We start from the raw sequence: 14,863 nt of genomic DNA, 5'->3' as shown, positions 1-14,863 counted from the left end.
TCTCTGCCATACAGCAGTGTGACTCGGTTATACACATACAGACATCCTTTTTTAATATTCCTTTTCATTTGGTCTATCCCAGGAGACTGGCTATAGTTCCCTGTGCTATACAGTAGGACCTTGTTGTTTATCCATTCTCAACGTAATAGTTTGCATCTACTGTCCCCAAACTCCAAGTCTGTCCCTCTCCTTCCCCCTCTCTCTTTATGTCTCTTTAAATGGAGAATGAACTAGAACCTAACATTCCACAGACCCACAGATTGGCCGATAGAGCTCAGGAAGAATAGTAACAGCAGCCCCATCTCTTTCATGGTCTTCTGTATGCAAACAGCATTTCACAGTAATCAACTGTGTGACAACAAATGCAATTACAACTACATTTCTAAGTGATTTATTTATGAGGTCCAGCCACAGTTCATTAATCCAGGTACAAAAGTGATTTGTAGTGATCTAGTCTGCTTGTTTTTCTTCAGGCTTCCTAAGTCCTCAAGACAGGGGAAGGTAGAATGAAGGAACACATCCTTGCCAAGGGTCCTGAGGGAAAATGAGGATAGGCTCTGTCTTAGGAGCATCTTAGGTGCTAATTCTTAAAAAGGATTTATTAAGCAGCAGCTGTGTACTCTGAAATCCTTGTATCATCTGTATGTGTGTTCTCTTTACCCTTACCAGTATTTGTGACCCAGCCTACTTCTGCTTCTGTTCCATAAATTCCTTGGGCACGGGGACTGTTTTTTTATTGATTATATTCCCCACAGCACTGGAACCCAGTAATGACTGTCGAGTGTATGGATTCAAGATTCAAAGCCAGGAGCCTGAAGGGAGATGCAAAGTGTCTGGTATTCAGGGAGGCCGTGGCCACCCCCACTGGACAGATGGTCAGAGGATCCATGTTCTTCTCTCCATCATGTGTCCTGGGGCTGAGGATAGGTTGAAGGGGCCCAGGGGGAAAGTAGCCAGTGGCTGTGAGGGATGTGGGATTTGGCTGTCACATTGTAAAAGGAGATGTCCCCATCTTGTAGTCCACGGAGATGCCCCCATGCCAGCAGGGCTCCCCCATCTGGATCTGGAGAAAGGTGCACGCCTGGCATTGTTTACTGCCTCATTGTTTCTACCAAATGCCCATTCTCTGGTGACAGAGTCATGTTCTCCTTGCTGCTCATGGCTGCGTTGCAGACACCCAGGACCCACCCTGGCTTGTCGCCCACCTTCACTTCTCAGTCATGGTGGCTAGAGAGCAGGCTCAGAGAGCCCAGCACCACGAATCAGCTATAGAATTTTCCTGGACTAGCAGGTAGATGGTCGCACTTTTTTTCCCCAAGGCTCTCACTCTTCACATCATCAGAGAAGATGAAAGATGAGGTTGGAGTGGACAGTTTCTGCTTCCAGAATCACATTAACTGCAGAGAGAATAGAATTCCTGACTTCAGGTCCATGGACAACATCCCCACAGGGTTTTCCCCACATCCAGGAAACGTGGACAGGGTCCTTCTTCGGGAACGTACTGGGGGACCGAGCAGGGACCCCAGCAAGCCAAGGCTACTCGCCTCAGGGTGCCTGACCACCAATCAGTTCTGCAACTACAGAGAAAAAGGAGATAGGGGCAATGCTGAGCATCCCCAGTCAGAGGGACTACATCCGCCCCAATCCCCACAACAAGGAAAGACAAGGACCCCTCCTCCCCGCTCAGGACCTGCCTGGCTTCCTCTGACTTCATAGGCTGCCATTCCTCCCTGGCACCCAAGCCGGCCCTGGGTATTCTGTGGTCTGGCAGTGACCCTGGCTCAGAGACTATGAGAACTTGTCATGACTTTTCTCCCACCTTTGTTATAGGTTTTTTTTTTTTTTTTCTCTTCTAAATAATGCCTAGAAATCAACAGCACAAGGGACCCCTGGCCAACACAAACTACCACCACCATACTCACCATTGAACGTTTCCACTTCTGAGCGCAGGGTCTCTAAAAGGAAAGAAGGAGTTTGAGTTAGGTTCCCCATATGGGGACAGATCTGGGACAGGCTGAAGGCAGAGTCAGAAAGGACAAGGAAGATAGAAAAGGGACACCAGGGGGTCCAGGCTACATGGGTCTTGAAGGCAGGTGAGGGGGCGCCTCCCATTCTGCAAGCCCACCTACCCAAGAAGTGCTTCACGCGCTTCTCCACAAACTCTGATTTCTGATAGAGCAGGTGGATCTTCTCTTTCACCTCTGGTGGTGTGGCCCACAGCTCAGGGACAGTCACCATCTTGGCCCTAGAGGCAAAAAGACCATTGGCAAAAGAGGGCTGGAGCATGGGGGTGGCCCAAGGTCTCATGAACTGGAAGGGAGGTGCAGCTTCCACCAGGCACACACAGCCCAGACCCACTTCAAAAAGAAAGCTTCCTTCCTGGGCTTCAAGTTCTAAACACTGGTCCTCAACACTGGCCAGGGGGTGGGCTCTCCGGGGGAGTTTTAAAAACCACAGACACCAGGGGACTTGCCTGGCAGTCCAGTGGTTAACACTCCAAGCTTCCAGTGGAGAGGGTGAGGCTTGATCCCTGGTTGGGGAACTAAGGCCCTGCATGCCACAGAGCAATTAAACTCACACAAGGAATACCCAGCGCAGCCAAAATTTAAAAAGGAATAGGGGATTTCCCTGGTGATTGACTTGTTAAGACTCCACTGCAGGGGCCACAAGTTTGATTCCTGATTGGGAAACTAAGATCCAAGATGCAGCCCAGCCATAAAATAAATGTAAAAAAATAAAAGGAATGGAATTCTGGCACTCTACAACATGAATGAACCTTGAAGATATGCTAAGTGAGATAAACACAAAAACATAAATATTGCATAATTCCACTTATATGATGTAGCTAGAGTAGTGGAATACATAAAGACAGTAAAATGGTGGTTGCCAGGGGTCGGGGGAGGGGAGATTGGGAAGTTGTATAATAGTACGGAGTTTCCGTTTGGGAAGATGAGAGAGTTCTAGGGTTGGATCATGGTGATGTTCAATACTGTGATGTATGATGATATGAAGGTACTCACTGAACTGTACATTTTTAAATGCTTAAAATGGAAAATTTTGTGTTACATGTATTTCACCACCAAAAAAAATTCTTCAAAAAACTGATGCTTGGGTCATACTCCTGAGGATTCAGATTTAATTTGTCAGCCAGGGCCTGAATGTCAAGATCTTGTAATGTTCCCCTGAGTGATTGTAGGTTCCAGCCTCCTTCCCCTTCCCTTCCTCCCCTCCCTTCCCCATCTCTTCCCCTTCTCTTGCCCACCCCCTCCACCGCTGCCTGCTGGGCTTAGAAGATCCACTTCTGGAAAGTGCCTCTCTCCCTGTGCCTGCAAGCAGGCAGTCCTGCAGGAACAGTTTTCACAAGGTGAATTGCACAGGACGCGGGCGGTTAGGGGAGGTTTCCTAGGAAGCCACCACCATGCGACAGGCGTGTTCATTGGGTTCCGTCTTCAATCCCACACTCCCCTCCTGATCATGCTCCCATTCTCCCTACACAAATCCAGAAAGGCCTTTGGAAGCTGCAGGAGATGGGAGGAGGCACATCCCCAGGGTTGGGAGCATCTCCCTTCTAGGGCTGCCTCTCCAGATGCTGCCTGCAGGACCCCCACCACCACCACCACCACCAAGGGATCATCAGGGGACCTCTTGGTACCTGTGCAAGGTGACTCCAATGTCCTAGGAGAGAAAAGAGGGAAGTTCTCCATCACCAGTGTTGTAAGGGCTGTGCTCACTCCTCTTCTCCCTGCCCCAGAGTATCAACAAAAACAGGGCCCCTCTCCCCAGTTCTAATCACCAAGGTGGCAACTCAGCTGGGGCCTGCCCACAACCGTACCCAAAGTCTGCTGACATCTGGGAGATGCCAGGGGATCCCCTAGATTCTAGGCCACCATGGGTTCCTGAGAATGCATTGCAGGGGCCCGGGCACAAGAGGCATTATGGGTCAGCAAGGACAAGTCCCACCCCAGCCCCAAGGGCCTCACCACTGGGTTGGGGAGAGCTGATGGCAGTATTGGGAGCCCCTGTCATCCTACTGGGCACAGTGGACAGAGGAAGGCCAGGCTCAGCTGCACTCACCTTCATAAACTCCCACTCTGGCTGGCACTGCTTGGCCTCCAGCTCCCCAATCAGTTTGTTGAGAAGGGTGATGTCCCTCGTCCTTTGGGTGCCATATGTCTCCCTAACCTGGCTGATGGTCTGGCCCAACTCCTCTAGCCAGGCCACAAAGAGCTGCTCCTGCTGCTCTAAAAACTGGCACAGCTGCTCCAACTGGTACTGGATTCTCTGCTTTTGGGTTTCAGCTTGTTTCTGGGGAACAGAAGTCAGGGAGGTGTAAGGGCCTGTATGCTCAGGGAATACCCATAAGCCCACCTTCCAAAGGGAGAGTCCTCTGTCCTCCCCCTGAATGGGGGCAAGTCAGTCCATCTATTTGGATGCAAGTGAACTTGACTTCCAGTACTCTTGCACACTGGCCACCCATGACTTTCTCATCACTAGAAAGTTGCAGTGGACAGGTGAAGTTGCTCTAGGGTAACTTTCCTTCTTCCAAGGAGGAAGAGGACCCTTCACATAGACTGTATAGAAGAAATCTCATTTTTGGCTCAAAAGGACAGGACTAAATCTCTTAAGTTCTTTTGAACCAAAAATGTCTCTGCACCTTTTGTTGTTAATTTTTAATATGGGCACATTCATTTATTAGCTAAACTGCTAGACACAGCAAAGACTGCTAGTGGGTAGAACTCTGGTGTAAATTCCAGACAGCCCAGGGCCTCCCAGGACGCTTTGTGGATGTTTGCCTGGCCCCTGTTCCCCTGCCACCTGTGGTCCCCTAGTTGACATATGATAGTGGTTTCGACACTGCCTGGTATTTTTCTGTAATTAAGGAGTAAGACTATGAACTCGATGCATGCGGAACCACACACCTTCCCCTGTAACGTCAGCAGCCTTTGCTGAATCACATGCTGGGTTTCGAATGCGGAAGAGTGTTCTCCCAGTCTTTACAGCACAGCACCACAGACACACACCTGTGCCTCTGGTCTGCACAAGTCACTTTCCCCATCACTCACTGTCTGAGTCTAGACTATCAACAACAAAACCAAGACTGGGTTGTGGCATTTGCTGTTTCTTTGGCGTAGATGGGCTTCTCTGGTGGCTCAGACGGTAAAGAATCTGCAGTGCGGGAGACCTGGGTTTGTTCCCTGGATTAGGAAGATCCCCTGGAGGAGGGCATGGCAACCCACTCCAGTATTCTTGCCTGGAGAATCCCCATGGATAGAGGAGCCTGGTGGGTTACAGTCCATGGGGTTGCAAAGAGTCAGACACGACTGAGCAACTAAGCACTAAACATGTGGGCATAGATACTCCCACATGTGTCTAACTTGAGACATGTGGCCAGTCTCAAGCTTCCAATGTGATGTTCCTAAACATGGACTCTGGGACACCTTTTGTTGTTGATGGCAGTAATGTGGACTTTTTTTTTTTTAAGAGGACAGGTCAACCGTCCTGTTCAATGGCCTATATTCTAAAGTTCTCTGACAGTTTTGCTCATGATTAAATTCAGGAGAAACATGGGGTGGGGGTGAGGGTGCCACAGACCTAATGCCATGCTCTTTCTAGCCCATCCCAGCAGGAGGCAGACTCTCCAGTTTGCCATCATCAGTATAGGGATTCTATGGTTGGTAATTGGTTAAGGAGGGGCCTACCGGTCTCTACTGTAAATATATATTATTTCCTTTATAATTACTAAGTAATTTGGGGAGTGGTAGTTTGAGAGTGTATAAGTATGCTGTTCTCTGCTGGTTTTTTCCTAAAAAATTTAGCTTCTGTTGCTGATCCCTGTCCGTATCAACTGTATAGTGGAAATCTTTTAATTCAATTATTATTCTTCTGTACTTGTTTTAGCTGGCTTTCTGCTGTAAAAAGGAGGTTTCCTACCCTCTTTTCTATGATTAAAATTTTTTTTTCATTATTTGAAAAAGGAGGAGGAGGTGAAGGCCTGAAAACAGCATTTCCTTTTCATAAGGGCCCATGTCACTGTGTCTGAAGGGAAGGCTGGACACTTTTCTTTCCCTGAGCAGCCCAGGCTCCTGCCTCACCATCTTCCACCCCACCGGGAGCACCCCTGACCTCTGCTCCACCCACAAGTTCAAGCCACCTGGGGTTATAGGAAAGGGTTTTCATTTGACTACCATTCAGCTGGCTCAGAGGTTAAAGCGTCTGCCTCCAATGCGGGAGACCTGGGTTCAATCCCTGGGTCAGGAAGATCCCCTGGAGAAGGAAATGGTAACCCACTCCAGTATTCTTGCCTGGAGAATCCCATGGACAGAGAAGCCTGGTAGGTTACAGTCCATGGGGTTGCAAAGAGTCGGACACGACTGAGCGATTTCACTTTCTTTCTTTCTTTCAGCAGTTTCCCAAAAGTCAGACACCTGGACATCTGCCCCCCCATCCCCCTCCTTCTCATCCTGCCCTTTGTTTTCTTTGCTTGTTTCTCACTGCCGTGTGGTGGGTCCTGACAAGTTTGGAACTCAGGGAGATGAAATCCAACCAACAGAAATGCATCAGACAAATCAAGGCTCTGTGGGTTAGTTAGGCACCTCCGCACAAAGGGAAAACAGAAGCAACTAAAGCATCCAAGAGTCTGGACAACACCTTAACAGGAAGGCTACTAAGTGGTACTTATTGGAATCTGGGGTGTTACAGAACCACAGTTTTAAAAGACAATGTCCACTTTAACCATATATTTTAAAAATAAATAGGGCTTTTGTAAAAAAAAAAAAAAAAAGATAACAAGAATTATGAAAACAACATGGAGCAGTATTTAAAGTAGAAAGTCTCTCCTCCCCTTTCCTCAATCTCATTCCTCACTTACAGCATCCGTTTCTCTAAACCGTTTTGTGGTGAGTCTAAGAAAGTGTGACCGGGTCCTGGGAGATGCCCCTTGCTGGAGGTGGACTCCATCCCCAGGGACAAGCTCATCTCTGGACACCTGTTATTCCCTGCCCCCCAGGAGCAGATGACTCTAAATATGTGATCAGCTATGTTTCCCTGTGAGCCAGTACAGGACTTGAGGGACCCCTCCTCACTCTGGGTTCCCTGCTTCCTTCTACAGGGGTGAACCCAGTCAATGACAGGCCACAGACCACCCCCAACCTTACCAGGGAGTTCACTGTTTTCTTATCCCCCTGAGATCTCTGCTCCTCTCCAGATTTTCTCAACTCCTTCAGATGGTCCAACTGCTTCTGAATTTGCTCCTGGAAAACACACACACACACAACACTTGTTGAAGCTTAAACTTTGGCCCCTGCCATCTTTAGTTGGTGCCAACCCTAGATGGGAAAATTTGCTTCAGGGAATAAAGCTGGGGGTGCTGCAGCCAGGAGCATGGGGAGAGGTAACCAGAGGAAGAATGACCCCATCACACCAAAAGAAGCAGAGCCAAGAGGTGGTGAGGAAGATTTCTTGTGAGCACCTGGATTCAGCCAAATCTGAAGTTAGATTCCCATAGACCTCTGAGCTACATGCAGCATCCCTCTTTGCTGGCTCTATTTGTATGTGTTTGCCATTTACAGCCCAAGAATGCTGGCTAATGCACCAGCTCCTAGCATTTCAGGGAACCCCCCTGGTGTGTTCAGGTGCCCAGCAGAGAAGGGTCCCAATGCAGGAAGCCCTACCTTGTATTCCAGGGCAGCCTCCTCAATGGGGCGCACCCGGTGACCCCGGTGCTCCTGGCTCAGCCGGCAGATAAGGCAGATGAGCTCCCCATGGTCCTCGCAGAAGAGCAGCTGCGCTTGCTTCATGTGACGCTTACACTGTGGCAGACTCTTGGGGTTCAGGCTGGCCATCTGCAGGCCCTCCTGCCACTCACGGCTTCCATGGCTCTTCCCCGGGAGCAAGTCCTGGCACCGGGGGCAGCTGGATGAGCGACTGAGTGAGGCCTCAGGGTCCCTGGAAGCCGCAGAGCAGCTGCAGGAGATGTGCACACAGCTGCCACCAACCGGGTCTCCTTGCTGGGCACGGCAGAGAGGACACACAGCCTTGTCCTGCAGCCTCCCTGAGGACACAGCAATGGAAAAAGCTCCTGAGTGACAAACCCAAGATGCTACCAGGGGACGCTGCAAATCAGCGTGGCGAGAATCTGTGCCTGGGATGTGAATATTCTCTGTTAGACTGAGGAATTTTCCTGGCTTGTCCTCCCCCAACTTCCCTCCAGCGAGAACACTCGGACTGAGGGCTAAGGCCTGGATCTCATGCCAGTCCTGAAACTTGGAATTCTTGGGCATTTATCCTAAAGAAAGGCATTTTGCTATAAATTCTATGCCTTCCTCCTGCACATGCACTGACACAGGTGGTATAAAGATGGGAAGACATTCTACTGGTGTTGGCTTTACCACATACCTCCACTGAGAGGGTGCATAACTTGAGTTCCCGGGGGATGGTTACTCGCTTGTGGTTGAACCCACAGACCCTAGCAGAACCCCTGGCACCTGGTAAACATTTGGGAAGTGTGTGTTGAATGAAGGAATGAATGAGCCAGTGCTCACATCGTGATTCAGAAAACATGATGTGAAAATAGAGAAGTTAACTTTACAAGGCTGAAAGGTGTAACCCACTGTGATGACCTACAGCTGTGACCAGCTCTGCTCCAAGACCAGCACAGCTTCATAAAACAGAAATAATAGGAGACACAAGAGGAAATAGAAACACTCAATGCGCGAGTCCCCTCCCACCACCTCCTCTCTCAGGGTCCCAGGAACTCATATCATATCTGTAAGTGAGACTGCGAGCTCCCCAGTGACAGTTTCCCCCTTCCCTTATGATGACATTGTTTGTGGTCCATATTACTGCTTCCTCACCCCTGCTCCCCAAAACTACATTTTCCAGCCTCCCTAGCAGTTAGGTGTGGTCATGTGACTCTAGACACACCTCATTTCATTGCACTTCCCTTTATTGGGACACTTCATTTTTTACAAAATAAAGGTTTGCGACATCCCTGTACTACCAGATGATGGTGAACATTCTTTATCAATAAAGTATTTTTAAATTAAGGTGTGGATGTTTCCTGGTGGTCTGGTGGTTAGATTCAACCCTTTCAGTGCCATGGCCCAGGTTCAGTCCCTGGTGGAGGAATGGAGATCACACAAGCCATGCAGTGAGGACAAAAATAAAAGGTATATACATTGTTTTTTTAGACATAATTGTACACTTAATACAGACTACAATATAGTGTAAACATATGTACTGGAAAACCAAAACTTTGCTGTGACTGGCTTACTGCAATATTTGCATTATTGCAGTGGTCTGGAACAAAACCCACTTTATTGCTGAGGTATGTCTGTACATTCTGGCCAAGAGGCTGAAAACAGAGGCATCATGGGCAGCATCTAGAAACTTCCAAAAACATTCCCTAAGTGATACTGTTCTCCTTTGTCCCTCCATCCTGTTGCCTGGAATGAGGATGCTACCATCTGAGACCATGAGCTTCAAACTCTGTGGAGCAGAAAAGCAGCAGGAGCTGGGGTTCCTAGCCAGAGGGTACCACATTCATCCCAGACTATGTGTCATTTTTGTGAAAGGGGAACAAATGTCTATCTTGTTTCAGTTCTGTTACTTTGGTGTTTCTGTCATTCACAACCCATCATAATCCTAAGTTCTGCCTCTAGTAAAAGAGACCTACGATTTTGGCCACCAGCTTCCTCTCTGCTCAGAGAGACAGACTGGCAGAATCTCAGCCCCTTGACATACTGCCATGGAGTATTGTAAGGTGATATTTACCTAGTCTTTCCCAGATGATCAACCTGAGGTTCAGAAGCCCTTGGGGATTCTAAAGAAGTGTCTAAGAGCTAACTAGCTGAAATGTATGCAACATTGCAACATTTTGTGAAGATGTGCAGATATACCTTTTTTCAGGATTCAGAACCTACAACCAGATTTTCAAAGGATTGAGGCCTTCAAGGTGGACCCAAGGGTCCAGTGAAATGGATAGAGTAGAGATAAAAGCAGGCTTGTGCATCTTCCCAGGTGGTGCAGTGGCAAGGAATCTGTCTGCCAGTGCAGGAAACACAGACACAAGTTTGATCCCTGGGTTGGGAAGAAGACCTGGAGTAGGAAATGGCAACCTACTCCAGTATTCTTGTATAGGAAATTCCATGGACAGAGGAGCCTGGTGAGCTACAGTCCACAGGGTCACAAAGAGTCAACTGTGCACACACACGGGAAAACCTGCACCAGTCATCATTCCTAAGGATACCAGGTCTTCTGGACTCTGAGGTCCTTTCTTACCTGAAGATGGAGAGACTTCTGGATCTGAAGGCTCATGGGGCACACCGGAGGCCTTCGGAGCCCCAGTTCCACTTCTCTCTGAAGGAGCTGTGGGTTCTAGATGCTCCCCAATCATCATCTTTCCAGCCAGTGGTACACTGAAAGGTGTATTCCTGAGTGCTGTCCCCTCCAGGGTCGTGGCATGCTCTGGATTCCTGGAGCCTTTCTCCATAGTCACGGTCAGCCCTGTTTTCAGAGTGGCCACTTCGCTGGCAGTGGTTGCTGAGCTTGGATTCTCAGTGTTCATTTTCTCCTGAAGCAGAAGAATTTCTGGATTGAGGGGTCCTGTCTCTTCTGGAGAAATGTTAAGTTCAAGACTTTTGGGTCGCTTCTTTCCTGAAGGTAAATATACTTCTGATATCTTTGTTTCTCTCCTTCCTGGGGACCCAGCGAATGACCCGCTGGTGAGTCCCTGGAGCCTTCCTGCAGAGCTGGCGTTCCTCCGCAGCCTGACGCTTGGATAACTCCCTTTCTCCTTCTCTCGCAGCACCTTGGTGAGGAGAGGGCTTCTTTTGGAAGACAGAGTTGTGTTCCTGGACCCCAGCTTGCTCTGCACCTCCAGGCCCTCAGAGCCTTTCTGATCTCGCTGTTTGCCCAGAGGCTTCTTCTGGGGCCCCCTGCCAGCCTCAGGCTGGCTGGAGGGTGGGCAGCCAGCCCCATCAGCACTTTGTCGCTGCTTGTCACCTTCCAGACCATCTGGGGTCTTTAGGCTCTTGGGCTTCATCTCCCCAGAGGAACCCGACATTGCTGAGCTGTCTGCGTCACTTTCTTGTATCCGACACTCTGAAAAGACAATGAGATGAAAAGGCATGGGAATGCCCGGTGCTCACAGTCAAGATTTGGGGAAAGGGAGAGAAGAGAGAACCCCCTCAGAAATTAGGGAAGTTCGGGACGTTCTAGACAATGGCAGTCAATTAGCATTTAATAAGGTCATATTCATTATCTGCTGTCTTATTTCTGAAGTAGTACTTTTCAAACTTTTTTAGGCAGGAGAAGTTGTTTCCAACATAAGGTCTTACATAGAATAGTTTATTGGTATACAGTAATTGGTATACATTTGTGTGTGATTTACAGATCTACAAAACTCAGTTATCAGTCAATAAAGATAGGTGCAAAATTTGAAATCAAGGGTCATGAGGAACAGGATGGAGAACACGTGTACACCCGTGGCGGATTCATGTTGATGTATGGCAAAACCAATACAATATTATAAAGTAATTAGCCTCCAATTAAATAAATTTATATTAAAAAAAACTTTAGAAGCTAATATTTTGCTGTAAATATGGTTTCATGAAATGAATAAAATCCTAACTTATTCAGTTCAGTGTAAACAGTTTAAAAAACAAGTTTGCCTGGAAATGTCAGGGCAATATTTAATTAAACAGAAATGACAGAAAGGGCTGAATTTCAAAGTCTCCATAAAAAGGAGTTCAAGTATAGTATGAACTATCACACTGATGGCCTCCAATATTTTAAAATTTGGTTAATGGCACATTTTAATATGAATTTGTTAGTTTTGTAAGTTAAACAATTCATAAATTTTGAATCAAGTATTTGCCAACTTTCTAAAGAATCCCTGAAATGTCTTCCTGGGATACAATTTGAAAACCACTACTAAAGAAAATAACCTATAATTAGCACCTTAATTTTTGGTTTGAAAAAGTCCATAGTAAAATTAAGATTGCTTGAAACACTTTGTTGTTGGCTTTCCAGGAAAACATATTTTACAAAAACTGCCTCAGGAACTGGTGGAAAACCCTGAAGAGGCTCATAACCAAGTTTTAAAATAAAAAAAAATTAAAAATTATCCTCATTAAATTATACCAGGTTCAGATTACAGTCTAGCTTTATCACTCTTTCAAAGAGCAGAGAAGTTTTGTTATGTAAACTGTTCTACCTCATAGAAGGACAGGAAAAGCATTCCTGATATAGTCTTAAAATCTAGATATAGAAGAAAATTTCAGACATCGAAGAATAGTTTTTTAAAACTGGTCCCAGAGTAGCGCCCCTACCCTGACCAAATCTCAAAAAAAAAAAAAAAAAAGACTCTCAAAAAGCAGAAATCCAATAGACCACATTCTTTGATCACAGTGTAATAAAATCAGAAAGTGACAGCAAAGGGGTAGAAGAAGAAGGAAGGAAAAGAGGAAAGAAAGAAAAGATGAAAGAGAAATAAGGAGGGAAAGAAAGAAAAGGAAGGAGAAAGCCCTTTTGAGAATTTTAGAATACTTTTGTGACATGTGTTAGAGGAGAACTCAAAACTGAAAAGAGATAACAATATTACACATCAACCCAGTTGATAGGAGTGGTTAGTTTCTTGCTCGACCGAAGATACTCATCTGTAGGTGTTAATGACAAATGAAGTGAAGGACTCTACCAGCAGGCATCCAGCCCCTGCCTCTCCTGATCTGGCCCCATAATCAGAACCTCAACCTCCTGGGTTTGTTTTTTTAAAGCCACTGGGAGCCTTTGCTTTGCTCCAGCTGCAAAGACCAGAGAAGGGGACAGAACTTGATCAGCTGAAGAAGTCACAGGAGTTGTCGCAGACCTGGGACTCCTGACCCCCAAGTCAGTATGCACTGGCCTGAACACAAGTTCCCTCTTGTACCTTCCACCCAACTCCACGAACAGCCAGCGGTTGCACTGAAAGAGGAGGGCACTTGGGGCCGCTTACCTGGGCTGATCACCCGGTGAAGCTCCTCTGCCAGGAGGTGCTGGTTGATGGCCCTCAGGACCTGCAGGGTCAGCTGCACGGCGTACTCCTCCCCATAGTGGTTGACCATCAGAGAGGCCAGCTTCACCGGCTCGGCTGTCTGCAGTTGGCCCCGGGGGATCCGGAGGTGCTCCTTCTCCAGGCTGGTGTTCTGCAGCTTGAACTTGAACTTCTCGAAGTCATAGGGCAAAAGCTCTTCCAGGGAGTAGAGTAGATGGTCACTCTGGGTCCTGACCATGGTGTTGGCCAGAAGAGACTGGAGGCAGTCGTCCTGCCTCTGAGGGAAGAAACTACTGTTTGTCCTGGTGCCCAGACAGTGAAAAGATGCAGCTTGTGAAATAACGGAAAAGGCACAGGAAGTGCTCTGTGTTTTGGTGGGGAACCAAGACTAAGGCTGTTAGTGTGTCATTGCTGGCTTGTGTCCTCTTCTTCAAAGAATCAGAGGTTTTTCCAGGTGGGAGGGCTCAAAGCCTTGTCAGACACATGGTGGTCCTGCACGCCAGCTGTCGCTGACCCAGGCTGGACTTCGGAGTGGTGGGTTAGTCTTTGAGGGAGGGTCTGGGATTGGATTCCAGATTCTTGATCTTTGGAAGCCTCTCAGATGCTTCCCTCCTTCCTCCCAGGAAAGTGGGAGTGGGAGTGGGGGGAACAGAGTCCCTGGTCCAATGCTGCAGAGAATCACGATGAGGGTCAGTCCTTCTGGTCAGCTTCTCTCCTCCAGACTCTTGGGGTTTTATTGACCCTCTGGAGCCAATGGCAGCAGATACAGCCCTGCAAACTCTGCCCTTCCCTGCCGGAGGAGACAGGCAAGGTCTGGAGGCACGCCAAGAGAAAAGCCCTGGGATCACTCCCGTGGAAGTAGTTCCAGTTGTCTGGTTCTTCCAGCAACATAAAGGCCTAGGAATGTCACGCCTGGGACCACCATCGTGACTTGTTTGTCCCAGAGTTGACTCTGCCATGACTTCCTAGGAGCAGACCCCGGAGGGAGGGCGTCATACACGTATGGTTACTGAACACATGTTCTGAGCCAGGATGCTGGAGAAACAAGGGTGAAAAAGGTGTCCTTAGGGCTCACAGCCCAGTGTGGGGCCCCAGCCATGGCTCCGAAGCTAATGGAGGTGGTATGGGCGTAGTGACTTCTTCCTCTCTTAACTGCTCTCTTTCTGCTACAATGATTTTTATCCTCAATTTTGTTTTTGAAAAATTTCAAATCCACAGAAAAGTTAAGAGCATAGTACAATGAACACGTATATGCTCTCAACCCCTGTTCCTCAGTTGTTTATGTATTATGTTTGGTGATTCTCTCCCTCTCATACACATGTGCACACTTCTGTTTTTTCTTTTTTGAAGCATTTAGTAATAAGTTGAAAACATATCAGGTATCATTCATTCCAAATACCCTAACCATCCTAAATACTAAGAACAAGAATATGAGGATAATTACTTATGTATTTATTTATGGCCACGCCTCCAGGCTTGCGGAATGGAATCTTAATTCCCCGACTGGAGACTGAACTTGGGCCACAGCAGTGAAAGCACCAAGTCCCAACCACTGGACCACCAGGGAATTCCCAAGGATATTGTTTTTTTTCCAAGGATATTATTTTAAATAATCACAATACTGTTATCACACTCAGGGAATCTAATATTGTTAACAATACTACAATCCATCTGTAATCAAATGCCCCGGTTATCCTGATAATGTCTTTGATAGCTCATTAAAAATTTTTTTTTTCCCAAACTAGGATCCAGTCGGAGATCATGCATTGCTTTTAGTTGTCATATCATTGTAGTCTCCTTTCATCTAGAACACTTTCACATCCCCCCCACCTT

General features: G+C 47.4%; 1 protein-coding gene across 11 annotated transcripts; it reads right to left on the bottom strand.

The window, feature by feature from the left end:
* Positions 1-375: 375 nt before the first annotated feature.
* MEFV (MEFV innate immuity regulator, pyrin) lies at positions 376-13,443 on the bottom strand. 11 transcript variants are annotated; one of them, XM_025275731.3, is made up of 10 exons: positions 12,992-13,419; positions 10,279-11,100; positions 7,671-8,050; positions 7,155-7,250; positions 4,075-4,305; positions 3,653-3,675; positions 2,130-2,245; positions 1,923-1,955; positions 1,545-1,577; positions 376-1,397 (listed from the first exon to the last, which is right to left on the bottom strand). In XM_025275731.3, exons 1-9 carry the CDS (start codon positions 13,266-13,268, stop codon positions 1,546-1,548), a joined length of 2,010 nt encoding a protein of 669 aa, XP_025131516.3. In that variant the 5' UTR covers positions 13,269-13,419; the 3' UTR covers positions 376-1,397; position 1,545. The 11 variants fall into 11 exon arrangements, 9 of the variants coding, with proteins under 9 accessions (XP_025131516.3, XP_025131517.3, XP_006054911.3 ...); XM_025275732.3 differs by lacking the exon at positions 2,130-2,245 and having other exon boundaries at positions 12,992-13,424; XM_006054849.4 differs by lacking the exon at positions 1,545-1,577 and having other exon boundaries at positions 12,992-13,420.
* Between the last annotated feature and the right edge of the window lie 1,420 nt (positions 13,444-14,863).

This window comes from Bubalus bubalis, chromosome 24 (assembly GCF_019923935.1).
Source record: "Bubalus bubalis isolate 160015118507 breed Murrah chromosome 24, NDDB_SH_1, whole genome shotgun sequence".
Taxonomy (NCBI): Eukaryota; Metazoa; Chordata; class Mammalia; order Artiodactyla; family Bovidae; genus Bubalus; species Bubalus bubalis.
The sequence above is the reverse complement of the archived record's forward strand: the minus strand, read 5'-3'. Positions and strand labels throughout refer to the sequence as shown.

Coding starts and splice junctions, on each gene's coding strand:
- MEFV (XM_006054849.4), bottom strand. CDS start 13,268: ATGGTCAGGACCCAGAGTGACCATCTACTCTACTCCCTGGAAGAGCTT. Junction 8,051..10,278: donor AGAAGTCTCTCCATCTTCAG/GTAAGAAAGGAC, acceptor CTGTGTCCTCAG/GGAGGCTGCAGGACAAGGCT. Junction 3,676..4,074: donor CAGAGTGGGAGTTTATGAAG/GTGAGTGCAGCT, acceptor TTTCTCTCCTAG/GACATTGGAGTCACCTTGCA.